General features: G+C 48.2%; 7 protein-coding genes and 1 non-coding gene across 13 annotated transcripts; 5 read left to right on the forward strand and 3 right to left on the reverse strand.

The window, feature by feature from the left end:
* The first annotated feature begins 28 nt into the window (after positions 1-28).
* LOC9634049 (nucleolar protein 6) lies at positions 29-4,697 on the forward strand. 2 transcript variants are annotated; one of them, XM_024671427.1, is made up of 25 exons: positions 29-173; positions 228-395; positions 453-618; positions 669-907; positions 965-1,124; positions 1,181-1,251; positions 1,299-1,379; positions 1,426-1,535; positions 1,738-1,900; positions 1,951-2,061; positions 2,111-2,189; positions 2,242-2,382; positions 2,436-2,546; positions 2,595-2,692; positions 2,742-2,824; positions 2,876-3,000; positions 3,045-3,159; positions 3,206-3,343; positions 3,499-3,595; positions 3,647-3,781; positions 3,842-3,925; positions 3,986-4,097; positions 4,151-4,251; positions 4,303-4,383; positions 4,440-4,697. In XM_024671427.1, exons 1-25 carry the CDS (start codon positions 36-38, stop codon positions 4,551-4,553), a joined length of 3,021 nt encoding a protein of 1,006 aa, XP_024527195.1. In that variant the 5' UTR covers positions 29-35; the 3' UTR covers positions 4,554-4,697. The 2 variants fall into 2 exon arrangements, with proteins under 2 accessions (XP_024527195.1, XP_024527197.1); XM_024671429.1 differs by lacking the exon at positions 29-173 and having other exon boundaries at positions 286-395; positions 665-907; positions 4,440-4,661.
* Positions 4,698-6,466: 1,769 nt separating this feature from the next.
* LOC9652517 (pentatricopeptide repeat-containing protein At4g02750) lies at positions 6,467-8,834 on the forward strand. Of its 3 annotated transcripts, none has more exons than XM_024670981.1 (2): positions 6,467-6,710; positions 6,758-8,834. In XM_024670981.1, the coding sequence occupies exon 2, from the start codon at positions 6,769-6,771 to the stop codon at positions 8,791-8,793; it is 2,025 nt and encodes a 674-aa protein (XP_024526749.1). In that variant the 5' UTR covers positions 6,467-6,710; positions 6,758-6,768; the 3' UTR covers positions 8,794-8,834. The 3 variants fall into 3 exon arrangements, with proteins under 3 accessions (XP_024526749.1, XP_002966334.1, XP_024526748.1); XM_002966288.2 differs by having other exon boundaries at positions 6,764-8,834; XM_024670980.1 differs by having other exon boundaries at positions 6,467-6,577; positions 6,632-8,834.
* A 43-nt stretch (positions 8,835-8,877) lies between these two features.
* Positions 8,878-8,958, forward strand: TRNAL-AAG. The gene has a single exon. It is a non-coding gene; the product is annotated as a tRNA-Leu (tRNA).
* Positions 8,959-9,014: 56 nt separating this feature from the next.
* On the forward strand, positions 9,015-10,285 carry LOC112345069 (enkurin-like). 2 transcript variants are annotated; one of them, XM_024670986.1, is made up of 6 exons: positions 9,015-9,124; positions 9,180-9,318; positions 9,371-9,459; positions 9,527-9,805; positions 9,869-9,994; positions 10,064-10,285. In XM_024670986.1, the coding sequence occupies exons 4-6, from the start codon at positions 9,627-9,629 to the stop codon at positions 10,179-10,181; spliced, it is 423 nt and encodes a 140-aa protein (XP_024526754.1). In that variant the 5' UTR covers positions 9,015-9,124; positions 9,180-9,318; positions 9,371-9,459; positions 9,527-9,626; the 3' UTR covers positions 10,182-10,285. The 2 variants fall into 2 exon arrangements, with proteins under 2 accessions (XP_024526754.1, XP_024526753.1); XM_024670985.1 differs by having other exon boundaries at positions 9,016-9,124; positions 9,869-10,285.
* Positions 10,203-12,591, reverse strand: LOC9652518 (endoglucanase 24). Its single transcript, XM_002966649.2, has 6 exons — positions 12,189-12,591; positions 11,256-11,986; positions 11,032-11,179; positions 10,780-10,946; positions 10,380-10,732; positions 10,203-10,331 (listed from the first exon to the last, which is right to left on the reverse strand). Exons 1-5 carry the CDS (start codon positions 12,448-12,450, stop codon positions 10,385-10,387), a joined length of 1,656 nt encoding a protein of 551 aa, XP_002966695.2. The 5' UTR covers positions 12,451-12,591; the 3' UTR covers positions 10,203-10,331; positions 10,380-10,384.
* Positions 12,592-12,658: 67 nt separating this feature from the next.
* On the reverse strand, positions 12,659-13,442 carry LOC112345068 (phosphatidylinositol N-acetylglucosaminyltransferase subunit H-like). Of its 2 annotated transcripts, none has more exons than XM_024670984.1 (5): positions 13,276-13,442; positions 13,142-13,220; positions 13,034-13,088; positions 12,841-12,979; positions 12,659-12,766 (listed from the first exon to the last, which is right to left on the reverse strand). In XM_024670984.1, exons 1-5 carry the CDS (start codon positions 13,417-13,419, stop codon positions 12,731-12,733), a joined length of 453 nt encoding a protein of 150 aa, XP_024526752.1. In that variant the 5' UTR covers positions 13,420-13,442; the 3' UTR covers positions 12,659-12,730. The 2 variants fall into 2 exon arrangements, with proteins under 2 accessions (XP_024526752.1, XP_024526751.1); XM_024670983.1 differs by having other exon boundaries at positions 12,659-12,774.
* An 11-nt stretch (positions 13,443-13,453) lies between these two features.
* LOC9634050 lies at positions 13,454-14,912 on the forward strand. Its single transcript, XM_002966289.2, has one exon. It carries the CDS (start codon positions 13,572-13,574, stop codon positions 14,736-14,738), a length of 1,167 nt encoding a protein of 388 aa, XP_002966335.2. The 5' UTR covers positions 13,454-13,571; the 3' UTR covers positions 14,739-14,912.
* LOC9652519 (homocysteine S-methyltransferase 2) lies at positions 14,739-16,297 on the reverse strand. The gene is made up of 7 exons (XM_002966650.2): positions 16,093-16,297; positions 15,979-16,035; positions 15,697-15,911; positions 15,506-15,638; positions 15,250-15,453; positions 15,126-15,197; positions 14,739-15,070 (listed from the first exon to the last, which is right to left on the reverse strand). Exons 1-7 carry the CDS (start codon positions 16,255-16,257, stop codon positions 14,933-14,935), a joined length of 984 nt encoding a protein of 327 aa, XP_002966696.1. The 5' UTR covers positions 16,258-16,297; the 3' UTR covers positions 14,739-14,932.
* Positions 16,298-16,328: the final 31 nt, after the last annotated feature.

Genomic DNA, 16,328 nt, shown 5'->3' on the forward strand with positions numbered 1-16,328 from the left:
GCGCTAGGGTTTATGGGTTAGGGCTTTAGTCGCCAATGGATTCGGCGCTGGCGCAGCTCAAGCTCGAGGCGCTCCTCGCCGAGATCCGTGTCGATTACGGCGATCTTGAGCCGGCAGTGGATGCGGCGATCGGAGCGGTCAAGGATGCTCTGATGAAAATCCCGGAGGAAAAGGTACCGCATTGTAGCGCAATGTGATTTTCAAAACATTTTTTTTTTCTCTTGAAGGTTCCAAGGTCGCTCGCCAGTGGATTCTTGGATGACCTTGGTGTTCCTGAGGACAAGTCTTTGCTCGAGTTTAAGAGACCCGAATCTTTCACTTTAGTCGGTAGCTACTCAACACGAACAATGGCAAGGCCTGCTACAGTCGTGGATTTGGCGATGCGTATTCCAAAGGTTGTGCTTTTGTGTTTGCTGTTTTATGACTGAAATGTTTTTCTTCTTCCTTCCCAGGCTTGTTTCTACGAGAAGGACTACCTTAACCATCGTTACCATGCTAAGCGCGCTCTTTACTTGGCATACGTTTTCAAGATCCTTTCCAAATGTGGGCTTTTTAAGAGCATCGAGTGGGCATTTCTTCACCATGATGCCCGTAAGCCAGTGTTGGTTCTTCACACAGGTAAATGATCTTTTTCTTTTGATGTAGCTTTCTAACACTGTATCAGTCAGCCTCAGGAATGTTTGACCTTCGTGTGATACCTACGATCTCTAGCAACGTTTTTGATATCTCGAAACTTGACGACGGAAGAAGTAATGTGCATAATGAAGGGACTGGAGAGCCGCTTCAGGCTACACCAAGCTATAACGGTAGCATCCTTGAGGACATGTTTGTAGAAGAACTCAGCACTGTGGAAAAGAACTTGTTATGCCATTCTGGAAGGTTGCAAGAGGCTGTGATGCTTTTGAAGGTGCGTTTTTTTTGCTTGTTGAGCTCCCAAGTTCACGTTTCTTTAATGTTTTTGAAGGTATGGTTACGGCAAAGGAGCTCTTATGCTCAGCCGGATACTATGAATGGATTCCTCCTATCGATCATGATTCTCCATTTGAGTAGTGTAGCCGGTGGTCAGCGGCTGTCTAATCACATGACGGCCTTGCAAAATTTTCGCGTTTCTTTAGAGATGATCGGTAATGACTTGCCTTGTGCTTGCAATGCTCTTGGTAATAACTTTTCCCTTACTCAGCGAAGTATGATGTGTTGGGAAAAGGCTTCAGACTAGAACTTCAGGGGACTGAAAGGAGACCAGCTCTGATGGTAAAGTGATTATGTTCTTTCCTCAATGTTTTATTTGTGACCCACAGGTTGACGAGTCTCGAGTTCTATTTCCTGATACATATGGAACGAATCTTTTGTTTCGGATGACAAAGAACTCATTGAAAGAGGTACTAGATGATCGACGTTTTTCGTTTTAACACTCTCCTGTTTCAGCTTAAGCTTTTTGCGGAGCGTACCCTCGAGGCCATGACCGCTGACAGTGGCTTTCAAGAGTCCTTTCTTGCGGCAGTTGAGTTTGCATCTTACTTTGATTGCCAAATCAGGTGAGTATGTGTTTTTTCTTGGTACTGGCGATGGACTAGAGTCACTGGTGCACTGCTGATTTTATAGTGCATTTAGCGCTGAAAATCGCCAATATTGACGTGTTGCATGAAGATACATGCAGTATTCAAGATGAATTTCTGCTCTATCAAAAGCCAACAGCTCCATAGCATTTCACTGAATCTAATTCTCGTTAACTTTCAGGCTGGAAATCGACGACACGTCGAAATGTGATTTCTCTAATGATGGGGCGTGGAGAGGAAGTGAAGGAAAGGCTGAGAACGTCCTAAGTAAAGCTTTGAAAGATAGAACAAAACTAGTGCGAGTTCTCAGGAGAACTATTGCGAGCGGCTGGAATCCAAAGAAGGTAAGGTGGCCGAATCTAGACGAGCTGTATTTAAATTTATGATTTGCCAGGGTCTGTCGAAGTTCCTGCCCTCGAAAATCCAGATTGGAGCTATACTGAACGACATAGAGAACGCCTACAGAATGGTTGATGTGGGGCCAAGCGCAGACAAAAAAGAAGAGGTAAACATTTTACTTGCTTTGCGCTCTTTCTAACTCAATGCTGTAGTAGTCAGCAAAATTTCGATCCTTTTGGGGTAAAAAGGCCGAGCTTCGTAGGTTCAAGGACGGAACAATTGCAGAAGCAGTTGGTAAGCTGAGCTAATCGATGCTGTAAATGCTCACTTGTTTTTATTTTCGCAGGGTGGGAGTGTGAACCATGGAAGCGTCATCTTATCATAGCTCGAGTTTCGGAATACATCCTTATCAGGCACTTTGCTGGCGCAGGACCGGTTGAAACAGTTTCTGACCAACTAGATTTTTCTTTACTAGACAAAAATCAAGGTGCGCGTTTTCTATATCCTCGAGTCTTGCTGTAGTCACAAGAGGTTTTGTAGATTCTATCGGAAGCACACCTAAGATTTTACAAGCGCTGGAAGAGTTTACAAAGCGCCTCAAAGCGCTTGCTCTTCCTTTAAAAATTTCCTCTGTACAACCTATTAGCGCTGGTAAGTCCTAATGCTTTACTGATCATGGTTTATTTATTGTTATTTTAGCTTTCAGGCATGCTGCAGTGTACACACCTCGGCCTAGGCATTCTACCAAGGGAGGTGTTGTAGGCGTGTTTTTAGAACCTTTGGAAGTAATGATACAGGTCTGACTCATTTGTCTTCCATAATGAACTGTATCTAATGTTCTTTTAGTTAGAGGGATCGGGTCGATGGCCAAACGACGTGATTGCAATCAAGAAAACAAAAGCGGCCTTTTGTTTGAAAATTGCGGATAGGTGAAACTTTTCCATGGATTGGTTTATGGCTGATTTCCTTCGCTTCTTCAGCATGCACAAGCAGTGGCATCTAGATTCTGTTGTATCTGAAGATGCAGTCGACATTTTGATGAATGGCTTTGCATTTCGGATTTCTATAGCCTACGAAAAGGATCCCACGCTTATAAAACACAAGGGTAAGGTTACTAGTGTGAATATTTCTAACAGTTATGGTCCACAGACATGGCGGCTATCAGTAATATCAGTATCAAGGATGATCTTATATTTCATAGCGTTCATTCCAGCACATTAAATGGCTTGCAGGGAAGGTGTCCCGCTTATGGTCCTACTGTCAGGTATTTTACGGCGTGTGTTCATAATCAGTTCTGACATAATGTATAGGCTTGCAAAGAGATGGATTGGTGCCCATCTTTTCTCCGACGTCATTACAGAGGAGGCTATTGAGTTGCTGGTCGCTTACATTTTCACTCGACCACAGCCAATGTTTCCACCTTCAACGAGAATTACTGGCTTTCTGAGGTAACACTAAAATCTTCAAAAAATTTCGAGGTTGCTATGATGATACCACATGACTGATCTCGATGAAGTTTCAGTTTTCTGAATGCGGTTAACTGAGCAACCTTCTCGTTTGTGCCTAAATGAGCTATTCATTTAACTAATCTGCGGCTTTTCAGATTTCTTAGATTGCTCGCAAACTATGACTGGCACCTTTCTCCTTTAATTGTGGACATCAACGGAGATATGTCTTCGAAAGATCGGGAGACTGTAGTGGTAAGTTGCATGGAGTTAAATTTCCTAGTTTGAAGACCTCCCTTGTACCAGGCTTTTTTCGAGGCTACTAGAAGAGGTGAACACGCCGACTTCTACGAGGGTTCAAAAGAAGGACCTGCTATGTTTATTGCCACATCGTATGACATGCAGTCGGTCACTTCTACAAGGTGTTCGCCTTTAAAGCCAGTAAGTGTCTTTCTTTGTGTTTGTTTGTATTGGCCAATTTTCTTTTCTCTTGCTTTACAGGCTCTGAAAAGGCTTGTTGCGTATGCCAAAAGCTCTGCGGCACTGCTAACGAGCAATATAACTGGAATGGACAACAGATGGCAGGTTTGTTGTTGCTACTTAATTTTCGTTGACGTTAAGTTGTCTACGTTTTCTTGCTTGTAGTCATTGTTTCGAACTCCACTGAATTGTTACGATACCGTCCTTGTCTTGCAACGGAAAAGCTTACCCCACCCAGGCCGTGTGCTTTTCTCTCCTGAGTTGGGGAAGCTCCAAGGTAGGCTGACAGCAGTTTTATGATCTTCTTTCTAAGACCGTGTTATTTACCAGCTGCGTTCGTCTGTCCGGATGTTAGAAGCCATCTCGCGTTCCGCACAAACCAGCTATTTGTCGGTTTCAATCCAGTCGTGGAGTTTGTGCAAGATATCAAGGTACAAATTGGCTTTTTGGTCTTTGCAAGAGGATGGTCTGTGGAAAAACAGGCAAAATTTGGTGACTACTATGACGTGTGGTACGACGTTTTGGGAAGCGACGTCATCGGACTCACCTTGCAAAAACAGGAGGTACAATTGTGTGAATGTCTGTATGTCTTGATGCTTATGCCTACGACGCTGCTCAGGTGTTTGTTGGAACTAAAAGAAAACGTAACGACGAGAACTCTATCGCGGAGAACCTCGTGAGTTTAGGCAAGGGTCTTGTGGCGAGCATATACTTGAAAGTGAAGGAAAAGTAAAATCACTGTAAACTGAGCAAGATTAAAAGCCTCTCGCCGATTTACTGATAAGAGGCAACTTGTTGATTAGTTCCGAGTGTTCACCTATAGAACAATGGTTTATTTAAAGCTGCGACCTTATCAGGGCTCTTTACAGTTTGTGTAGTTGAACTATCATGGTTTCCTCAGGTGATAACAAAAATTATATCACTATTTTTTACGAAATTACATGCATACAATTGCTTAGATTTGTGTTTCAAAAGTAGACTAACCCATGAAAAAGCTAGCAAGAACTTAGAATGCCTTTTTGTCTTTTTCTTGAGTCATGAATCTTTATAAGTGTATTTTATTTCTTGTGCCGCACTAGCTAGCAATAACATGATGATTTTAAAACAAGCTAGGTATAGTTGGACAGCTGTGCTAGACTTTACAAACTAATTATGCTGGATCATACTTGCAGATCAAAATAGATTTACACATGTGTATAAAAGTTAATATGTAAATTGACAAAGTCAGTTACCCCATTTTATCCAAGTTGAAAGTTGAACCCAAATTTAAGAAAATTTTATGCTAAAAAAAAAATCCTGAAGAAACAAAAATGCCAAAAAAATTATACTTTTATAATATAAATAGAATTTGTTACTATCATCATAAGTATACTTAAGAAAACTAAATTTTATACCCTTATAAATATTTTAAAGGATTAAGAGTATTTTTAAAGAGTGTATACCCTAAAAAAATTTGTTTTTTCATCCATGGATTAATTTAATTTTTATTTTATTATACATTACATTACATATAATGAAAGTCATGGCAATAAATGGATTAAAATTTTTATAACTTCTATAATAATAATCTGGAAAAATAATAATAAAAATCAATTATGGGACTATTATCATACATAAAATAATATTTAATTCTTTTTGGAAGTTACTCTAAACGCTTTTTATATTATGTAATATTTTCCTACAAAACAAGTGTGGAGTGGTGATAATATGAGTATATACAATCTTCAATCAATTGATTATTTAGCATATAATACTTCTGTACAAAAATATTTGGTTATATTTTAAAAAAGATAAAGTGAAGAATAAAAATTAAAGTTTTTGTCCAATACAAAAAATTATTTTAAATTTTGAACTTTTTGGGTGTGGCTTAAGAAATGGCCCAACACTATGTTACGTGAGCTCATTCTGGTCAGATTTACCCAGTGGAATTTGTTACCTGGGCAAAAATAGTCTAATAATTTTTATTATATATAGTTAAAAATATTAAATATAAAAATTAAATATTTGGAGTCTTACTTTTTTCTTAAAGAGTTTAGTACCAAAGAATTATCACTGTGATTTTTCTTATGGATGTTTGATTGTTAAACTAATATACATAAATATAATTTGATAAATTTAAATTTTACAAAACTACAATACTTTTAACAATTTTTTTGAGTCCAACAGAAAAAAATGTAAAAAGAAATTTTACATTTTCAATAGAAAATAAACTTGAAAAATATAAATAATTCACAATGCTCAATTCATCTTTCAAATCAAACACTTTACAAAATTGAATTAAATCATGCAATAAACTCAAATTAACAAAAAAAAGGCAAATAAATGACTGGTTTAAAGATTTGTTTATCTAAACTCAACTATTGTGGTTATGCTAAAAATCTTGTTCTGCTTGTGGTCAATGTGCTTCTATTAGTTAGTTTAGAAAAAAAAATGAAAAAAATAACAAAATAAAAGAGGTGATCTTCCTGGAATACAAATCAAGGTTATCTTCAAGGCTGAACCACATCAATGATATCATCAATTCCAGCTTCACACCTTTTACCCGATTCACAGATGGAATATTCAGCAACAAATTCTTACCATCCCTGTTTCCGCTTCTAATCCATTCCAGGTTTTGAAACTTTTCTTTCGAAACGAAAAGAAAAAGCTAGCAAGATAGATGACCATTTCTTGTGCAGAGGCCATGCTAATCTTCTCTGTATCGTCTGGTGTCACCAAAGAGACATAAATACTTAGCCTTCTGATGGCTCTTCAAAGGTACGAAACTATCCTACATCATGGCATCATGGTGATCCTAGCAGTTGTTTATAGCGTCACGGCAATCAGTATCTTCAGTCTGGGTTGCAAGCAAGACAAACCAGGGGTGCACGGACTTGGTTCCCGAAAAACTGTGAGCTTAGTAAAGAATCACATTTCTTTCTGATGAGGCTTGCATAGGAGAAGGGGGCATGAGCTGGGAGAGCTTCCGGCAGGGGATCGCATCGGCCCTCAAGTCCTGTGGGAAAGACACTGCCCAAGTGAGGCAAATCCACGCCAGCATTGTCGCCCACGACGCACACCTCCTGCAGCGCGACACTTTTCTCGCCAATCACCTCATCGACGCCTACGGAAAATGCAGCAGCAGCAGCACCGCACTGGATTGCGCAGTCGGGGTCTTCCGCGGCATTCATCACCCAAATCTCTTCTCCTGGAATGCGATCGTCGGGGCGCATGCCCAGATCGGGCATCTGGATCAAGGTTACAGTCTCGTTCTCAAGATGCCGCAGTGGCATCCAAATCCGTGTGCGATGATGATACGCGCCTTGGGATTAAGGCTCCGAGTTGCAGAAGCTAGAGAGTTGTTTGATCTAGTACCAGAGCGCGATAGATTTATATGGAACGTGATGGTCTCGGCGTATGCCCAGAGAGGAGATATGAACGAAGCTATGAAGCTGTTCTTGAGGATGGACGGCCGGGATGTCATCACATGGACGACCGTGATTCGTGGATTCGCTTTGCTCGGGGTGTTTCACGAAGCCGAGGCCCTGTTCGCGAGGATCCCCGCCGCCACCGCCGTGTCCTGGAACACGATGATCGTGATGAACGCCGAGAGGGGTGACGCTGTCCAGTCCAAGCGCCTGTTTGATCGAATGCCGGAGCCGACGATCGTATCGCGCACGGCGATGCTGGGCGTGTACGCGCAGGCCGGGCGGATCGACGAGGCGGAGGTGCTCTTCTCGGCCATGCCGGAGGAATCGCGCGACACCGTCTCGTGGACGACGATGCTCCAGGCGCTGGCTCTCCACGGCGAACTGGATCGCGCCAAGGAGGTGTTCGATCGCATGCCGTGCCGCGACGCGGTGGCCTGGACGACGATGCTTGCCGCCTTCTCCCAATCCGCGGGCAACTCCGACGTGAAATCCGCGGGGGCGCTCTTCCATCGAATGCCGCAGCGAGACGTGGTGGCTGGAAACGCGATGCTCGCGGCCTACGCCCACGGCGGCCTCGTAGATCAGGCGCTGGAGCTCTTCCACAGCTCCCTCCACGCCGCGGATCGCAACCTCGTCACCTGGACGACGCTCGTCGCGGGATTCGCCCACAGCGGCCATGGCGAGCTCGCGCTGGAGCTCTTCCAGGAGATGATCCTCGACGGCAGCGCAATGCCGGACGAGATCATCTTCCTCAGCGTCCTCGGGGCGTGCGGCCACGTCGGGCTCGTCAAGATCGCGAGGAGCTTCTTCCTTGCTATGGTTGCCGATCACGGCATCTCCCCGATCCTAGAGCACTACTGCTGTATGATCGACATCATGGCAAGAACTGGCAAGCTGGGCGATGCCGAGGAGCTCGCGAACTCGATGCCATTCCTGCCCAACGATCTCGTCTGGGCGAGCTTGATCGCGGCGTGCCGCAACCAGCAGGATCTGGAATTGGGCACTCGAATCGCGACGCAGGCGATCGAGCAGAGCCCCGGGAACTACACGGCCTACGTTCTCCTCGCCAATCTCCACTCCAAGGCCGGGAGATTCGAAGAGAGTGCCAGGATCCGCAAGCTCATGGCCGAGAAGGGGCTGACCAAGCAGCCGGGCGCTAGCACCATCCGGATCGATGGGCGGGTTTACAGATTCGTGGCCGGGGATCTCTCGCAGCATCCACATAGAGAGGAGGTTTTGGCGGCGGTGGACAGGATCTGTCGGCTGCTGAGGGACCACGGGGGACATTCCCCGGAGATCGCGGAGGTGATGCATGACGTGGCCGAGGGGGACAAGGTGAAGATCCTGTCGCACCACAGCGAGCGGCTGGCCATGGCGCTTGGGGTGGCGAGGACGAGCCCTGGAGCGCCGCTCACCATCGTCAAGAATTTGAGGGTGTGCTCCGATTGCCACTCCACGATCAAGCTGGCATCCAAGGCATTGGGGCGGCGGATCAGCGTGAGAGATGCGAGTAGATTCCATCACTTTAGCGATGGAAAATGCTCGTGCCAAGATTATTGGTAATTCTTCGAGTCCGCTGTCGGTTTTTAAGTGTTTTAAGTGTAGAGATTCGCATGAATTGGTGGAACTTGGTAAGGTTCCAATGTGGTTGACATGGCCGAGTTGGTCTAAGGCGCCAGATTAAGGTTCTGGTCCGCAAGGGCGTGGGTTCGAATCCCACTGTCAACAGATCTTTTTCTTTTTTTTGACCTCAGGAGCCCTAATTTCTTAAGAGACACATTTCGTGAGTTAGGGTGTGAGATTGCTGGAGATGATCGAGAACCAGGAGAGCATTTACAAGCTCATCCCACCTATCGTGCCAGTGCGCCAGAGGCCACCCATCCCTAAAGCAAACGTAAGCCTTTCTCTCATTCAATCCTGGCCTTGATTTGTCTTGCCTCCTCTCTCAGTATGACGAGGATACGGATAATTTCTTGACGCACCGCGATGAGATTAGACCAGCGGCAACTTTCGGTCGACCGCTGGGATCTCGCAAGCCTCACACGGAGAGGTTTCTCAAGAAGCATTCCAGCCAACACTATAAGAAAAGTGAGCCTTTTTTCTGTTCTTTTCTTAAAAATAAAATTTCTTCTTTTTTCAGAACCCAAAGTAGCCTGCTGCTACAAGTCGAAGGAAAGGCCGCCCATTCCACATGAAAAACCGGTTTGATTCCATGTCTCACCATAACTCGTAAGGCAACTTTTCTGTGTGATTTGTTTGTTTTTCGATCCAAGATCATATTCTTCACGCTTTGCAGAAAATGGGATTGAACAGTGGGAAGAATTACGTGCATGACAACGCTGTGGAGATGATTCATTCTAGTAAGTTCGCCAACTAGCAGCAAGTTTTACAAGTCCATGCTTCTAGCACCCAAGAAACTGCCCAAACCGGTGAAGTTCTACGTTGACAAGTCGGACTATGGCAAAGTTCCGGAGTATCTCGTCAAGTTCAATAACGCGAGTGCGGAACTGCGCGAGAAAATGCAAGCTGCTATCCGGCTGGAGCAACTTGGTGGCCTGCATCCAAACTCCCGCAAGTAAGTTCCATCGTCCCAGATGTTTCAAGCGTCGGTTTGATCGAGCTATCTCGGCGCTTTCAGGCTGGACGAGGCGGAGAAGCGCGAGCTGATCATACTGCTCAAAGAGAAGTGGCAACAGGTGAACGAGGAATACCAGAAGTTACCGTTCTCGCTGGACACTCCGGCCAAGAAGAAACGCAAGGAGAGGTGCCTATCATCACCACCCAGCTATGATCCTAGTTTACTTGACCATTTACTATGGATCTGTTGGATCAGGTACGAGGAGCATTTGGGCCAGATTGAGAAGGATATACAGACCTTGTCACGGAGGGTGGTGATCGTTGTTGACAAGGGGAAATCCCAATCCTCGGGAAGCTCTGGCAGGCGGCGCTAAACAAGCTGTCTGATACGAAGATGGCAAACACCTCGCCATGATCGTGAAACTCGTTAAATAACCATAAGATATATACATAAGAATCATATGGTATACAAACGAAAGACGTACCTATAAATCATTGTGAACGAGCCAAAATTTTCGATCGCGCTGCAAGGAACGAACGAGCGTCAGAACCGTCAAGGAGATCGTGCATACCTGCATCACTGTGCTATGAGGAGCTGCGAAGGAAGCTTTGGAGCAGCGGCGAAGAGAGAAGCCATGAGCGCTGCGAGACCCGCAGAGTTGTAACTCGTGGCCTCGTTTTGCATGGAGTTGTCCCTGTCGTCCACGAAGCTATCGTTCTGGAAAGGCCCACCGACGAGCGCTCCCTCGGCAATGTTTGGATTCGGAGTTGAGGTGTGCAAGTATTGGAAACCTTCCTTGCACTCCACCTCGCTCAAGGTCGAAGGTATGGACGCTGCCCTGTGGTGTAGTCTCAGCGGGTATTTCTTGCCATATCCAACAACGTAGCTCATTCCCATTGGATTCTTGCCGAGAATATAGTCGGCCTGTAGATAAACCACGTCGGCAAACTCAATAGAATGTATTGATTTACCTGGAAGCCGGCGAGCTCGCGAAGATGTTCCACCTGGAAGATCTTCCCCGAGCAGCTCAAGGTTGTGATTCCAGCGCTGGAGAGGTAATCGGCGTAGAGGCAGGACAGAAATGCCGAGTTAACAGCGTGCTGAATCGAGTTCCACTGGCTCACCCAGATCATTCCCGCTGGAATTCATCCACAACAAGACAACGGTGAACAAGAGAACTAAAAAGAACTCTCTGATAGCGATGCTGAGGTAGAGTGTCGTACCTCTTGTTCGGTTGGTACTCGTTGTTGGTGAATCCGGAAGCAGCGCACAGACGAGCTCGTCAGCAGTGGATTTGTACTTATCTAGCGCCGCGCCAACTTTGGTGTTTGCTTCTTGCGGCTGGAAGATATGCTTCCTTGCCAACAACACCTGCGAAAAGAAAACGATACTTAGAAGAACTTGGACGTGCTAGAAGAAGAAAACAATTCCTTTGGTCTTCACTTACTTGCAAGCCAGCCACCTTGTCGTCCCAGCTAAACCACGCAGGAGCTTTCCCCCATCCAGCATTGGGAGAAGCTTCTTTCCCCGTAGTAGCGTACTCCAGAAACTCTTCCTCTCCAGTGGCGTGATACAGCCACGCCGCCGCCCAGAGAAGCTCGTCCCCATAGCCGGTGGAGTTGTAGAACTGCTGATCCTTGACGAAGCTCCGGGTGTAAGATCCCCGGAAGCCATCCGCGAAGGAGAAGAGATCCTTGGCGTGGCCCAGCAGCTCGTCTGCGTAGGAAGAGTTGTCACTCCGGAAGACGAGCGAGGAGGCGGCCATGGCGGCCGAGGTCTCAGCCGCCACATCGCTGCCGGGCTTGGAGGTGTTGACGCTCAGGCACGGCCGCGGCGTGTCCATGGTCTCGGGCTTCTCCCAGCAGACGTGATCGCTCGAGGGGCTGCCCACCTGGAAGAAGAGCTCGTTCTTGGAGGGATGCGCGGCGACGAAGTAGTCCGTGAGCCACTGGAGGGATTCCAGCGCGGATTGGAGCTGGCCCGAGGCGTTGTAGCCGGATCGATACTCGAGGATGCTCCATGCCAGGATCGTGGCGGTGAAGGCCATGGGGAATCCAAACTTGACGTTGTCTCCGGCATCGAACATCCCCTTGCTGAGATCCAGGCCCACGTCCTTGCCGTCGAGCAGCGCCGAATCGCCGCGCCATGGAATGGGATTGTCCTTGGGGAGCTTCCCGGCTGCGAAATATCGAGCATTGATGAGCGGCTAGATCTTGGGAGCCTAGATCTTGGACATATTGGAGCAAGATCCAGGGGAGATCTAGATGGAGAGGGAAGAGAGCCTAGATCTTTCGAAATATCGGAGCAAGATCGATCGATCTTGGAGATTCTAGTGAAAAATCGAGAGAATCGAGAAGGAAAGAGGGATCGCGCTACTCACATTTCTGCGCATCCAAGAATCGCATGGCGAGCTCCAAGGGTTTGGAGAAGCGCTCCACGGATCCGAGCGGCTGCAACGCCGGATAGGACGGAGCGGCATTGCCGCCGCCATTGCGCCCGCCCGCCTTGCGATGCTGCGCAACAAAGATCCCTACGATGGAGCCAATGGCGATTGCCGCGACGACGATCGCCACCAGCCACCAGATCCAGCCGCCTCTAGTCTCCCGCCCTGCCTTGCGCGACCATTCGTCCTCCTCCGCCATGGATCCAAAGAGCTTAGAACTGGAGGAATGGATCGAGATGGATGGGATGGAGGGAATATGTATAGAAGTCTCGTTAGCTAGCTAGTCATCGTTGTGCTCCTTACAATGCCGCCATTCTACCTACACTCTCACTCCTATCTGGAAAGAACCTCCCAACCAAAGCTATGTTGACGCGGTCATAGATTCGTTGACCCATTTTGACCATCTAACGACACTAAAAGTTATTTAATTATTCCCACTACCATTTCATGATTTAGATTGCTCGATTTCGTGCGTTAGATCACTCCAGATGGGCCGTAGCATCGCCAGTGGAGGCCTGAAATGCTTGGATCAAAGCAACCAAGAACCAAGATCACTCGCTGCCTAGATCAAACGAGTGGAAAAATCTACCTCGAAGACGAGCGTGAGCGCGGGCTCCTGGTGGAGTACCAATGCCAGGTAGAAGTAGCACGAAAATGGCGTCACTGCCTCGTTGATCACCGCGGCCAAGAGCTTTTGCGTTGGTATGAAGCTATAGCGAGTCTTCCCACTGTGGCGGTCTTAAGAACAAAGAGAAGGGGGAGGAGAAATCTTTGTGGCAAACCTTGTGTATTTCGTTTGGAGCTGGATTCCCAGCGTCGGCATGAGCACCACAGCCTCTGGAATTCACGCGAGGAAACATTCAATCCAAACGAGCAATTCCAATTCATACCTTCCGTGACGAGAAACCGGCGCCGGAGGATCAATCCTGTGGAAGAAGTAGCAAGGAGCAGCGCAAGGCTATGCAATTCCTGGAATGAAGAGAAGAAGCCTAGCATTCTCAAAATTTCTCCCTGGAATACCGACCACCAAGTGAAATGCCGCAGAGATCACGAGCAGCAGCCATGGAAGAAGCCGCGCCGCCTCGCTCGCAAATCCCTTGCATTGCCTCCGGGAGATCCTATGCACCGATACGAGCTCCGACTGCTGCAATTCGTAGCAGTAGCGCATCGGATCGAGCAAAACAAGTTAGGGCTCTTGTCTTCCGGGAATTTAGGGCTTAACAGAAGATTAGGGTTTTTATTTCTCTTCGTCTCCCGCGGCACGATGGAGGAGAGATCGAGCGGATCGAGGCGCTAGCCGCGAAATTTCAGGTAAAGAAGATGCAAGAGCATCAGCAGCAGCAGGAATCTCAGTCATGGTGGAGCGAGATCACTCAAGCTCGAGCTCGGATCGACGCATTGTCGGCCATTCTCGGCGGATTTCCTTCGCTGGAGCCGCTGCGGGCCTCGGAGACCCCGGCGCGGGATCTTCTTGGCGACTCGGCCGTGGCGGACGTGGTGATCTCCAAGCTATCTTCGCCGGGGGCAGGGAAAGGGGACGATGAGCTCTGCCAGTGGATGTACGAGACATACCACTCGGGCGATCCGGAGCTCCAGAGCGTGGTGGTGCGCTTCGTGCCGGCGATTTGCAACGCGTACCTCCCCCGCGCGGCCAGCAAGCCCGGACAGTCACTCTCAGGATTCGAGGCCGTGCTCCTCGCGCTCTACTCGTCCGAGCACAAGATCCGCCAGGGGAAGGGAATTCTCGTGACGATTCCCAATCTCTCGCAGCCCAGTCTCTATCACACGCCAAGAGTTCCTTCCAGCTCGGCCACCGAGATCAAGGCCGGGTACTATTCCCCGTCCTTGCAGCCACAAGAGGCCGTCAAGACGACCAAGAGGGCTGCGATCGTCGGGGTGGCGCTGGACCTCTTCCACCGGAAGATCGCAGCGATGCCGGACAGATCCAAGCTCGAGCTTTGCTGCGCGATCCGGGAGTGGGCGATGCGGGGCTGCTCCTGGGCCGAGAGAGTGGACGAGGTGGCCAAGCTCGCGCTGCTCCAGGCCATCGCTCCCGGGCCGGACGTGACTCTCACGGGGCACGTCACCACAGTGGGTCCTTCGTCGTCGACCAGCATCTTCGTCTCACGCCAGAGCTTCGACGACGACGAGGACGAGGATGGCGATCACAAAGAGCGAACTTTGAGAATACCGCTGCCGTGGGAGCTCTTCCAGCCGATTCTAAAGATCCTGGGACACTGCCTGTTGGGCCCGAGCTCGTCCCCGGAGACGAGAGACTCCGCCGGCGCCGCCGCCCGAGCTCTCTACGCGCGGGCCACGCACGAGATCATACCCGAGGCGATTCTTCCAACTCGGGGCTTGCTACGGCTGGACGAGGCTGCAAGAGCCGCGTCGCTGGCTGCTGCCACTGCGGTTGCCTCGGCGTCTACGAATTCGACGCCTTCCAAGCCGAAGAAGCCCGAGGTTCTTCTCACACCCGGGAAATAGTTCGAGGTATTCTTCCCACTTTTTTTTCCTCCGCCACCAAGTGATAAACGTTGCTGCTTTGATAGAGGCAGCTCCAAAACACAGATATACGGTCCGGGCTTCTTCATAGGCTTTGATGTTACGTTGCCATACGTTGCCAGTGTAATACTAATTCGTCACACACTTACCTTTCTCTTTCAGCCTCTCAAAACTGGTTACTTCTGCAGCGACTTCTTGATGGCTCGGATTGTCGCTGGAGTTGTCCGGCAGCAGCCTCCGATGAGTGAAGCTCCGGCCTTTTTCCACTCTCCGACGTATGACACAAAGTCCACGTCCGAGACTCCGGTAGACGGCTGGAAAGACGAAAGAGGAGTTCAAAAGAGCTGCGAGAAGAACTGGAAAACTTACGATCCATTGCTTGGCGTCGGGATCAAACGTTTCTCCACTGTTTGGATAGACGACTATCGGTTTGTCCGTCACCTGTTTGGTTTGATCGCATCGAAAGCTTATAGAAGTTCAAGAGTTGGAATACCTTCCGAGCAGTAGAGACGAGGCCGTGTATGAATCGAGGAGGCGTGCAGTTTATACCGACGGCGGCCACTTTGGCGCTCTTGGCTGCCAGAGCGACGCATTCGCTTAATGGATCGCCGCTCACGACGTTGGCACCGTCTTTAGAGTTGAAAGATATCCAACTGGGAATCTGGATATCTTCTTCTTCCAAAAGCTCCACCAGTGCCTGGAAAAACTTCTGAGCTATGGCAAGAAAAAAAACACTCTAACAGGCAAACCTGGGCCTCGACTTGGCATGGAATTGTTTCGATTGCTAGCAAATCTGCTCCAGAAGAAGCGAGAATTTGTAAGCGCCTGCGATGGAATCCTTTCAGCTTGGCTACGTTCATCATCTCCGGGCCATACTGTCCACTGCGAAACAAAAAAATGTTTGATCAAACCGAGAGAATTACTTCGACAGGTTTGATACCTGTACTCGGAGCCATCTGCGAGATAAGCTCCATAGCTCCCAATAGAAGCCGCCACCAAGGCTCGATTGTAGCGAATCTCTCCCGAGCTGTTGTTCTGCTTGACTTTGTCCCAGAACTTGTCACGCACTTGACAAGCGATCGCCACGCTTTTTTTGAGCATTTCCTCTCCTTCCTTTTCGGAGAGGCCCTTGGAAACAAATCCCTGGACTGTTGCCTGTGCGAGCAAAAGAACTCTTTTGCGAATAAAAAACGAAGAAAACACTATTTTTCCAATCTCAAACCTGATAAGACGACGACACGAGTATGTCCGCTCCTGCCTCCAGGTAATCCCAATGAACCTGGACACAACGAGAGAAAAATTTCACGCAAAGACGACGATTCCTAACAGACCAGACCTTCTGGATCAGCTGTGGCCTTGTGATCAAGCACAGCGCGCTCCACAGTGGATCATTAAGATCCGCGCCACAGTGCTCGAGCTGCGTCGCCAATCCGCCATCGAGAACCGCGCAGCCGCCGGACGATTCTAGCAGCTCCTCCAGCTTGTTCTTCCCGGCGCCCATCGCGGTGAGAATGCCGTCGGGCTTCCTCGCAAACCCTGGAATTTAGAAGCTGACCTAAATGCATATGCTTC

The sequence above is a fragment of the Selaginella moellendorffii genome, unplaced genomic scaffold, assembly GCF_000143415.4.
Source record: "Selaginella moellendorffii unplaced genomic scaffold, v1.0 SELMOscaffold_7, whole genome shotgun sequence".
In the NCBI taxonomy this organism is placed as follows: Eukaryota; Viridiplantae; Streptophyta; class Lycopodiopsida; order Selaginellales; family Selaginellaceae; genus Selaginella; species Selaginella moellendorffii.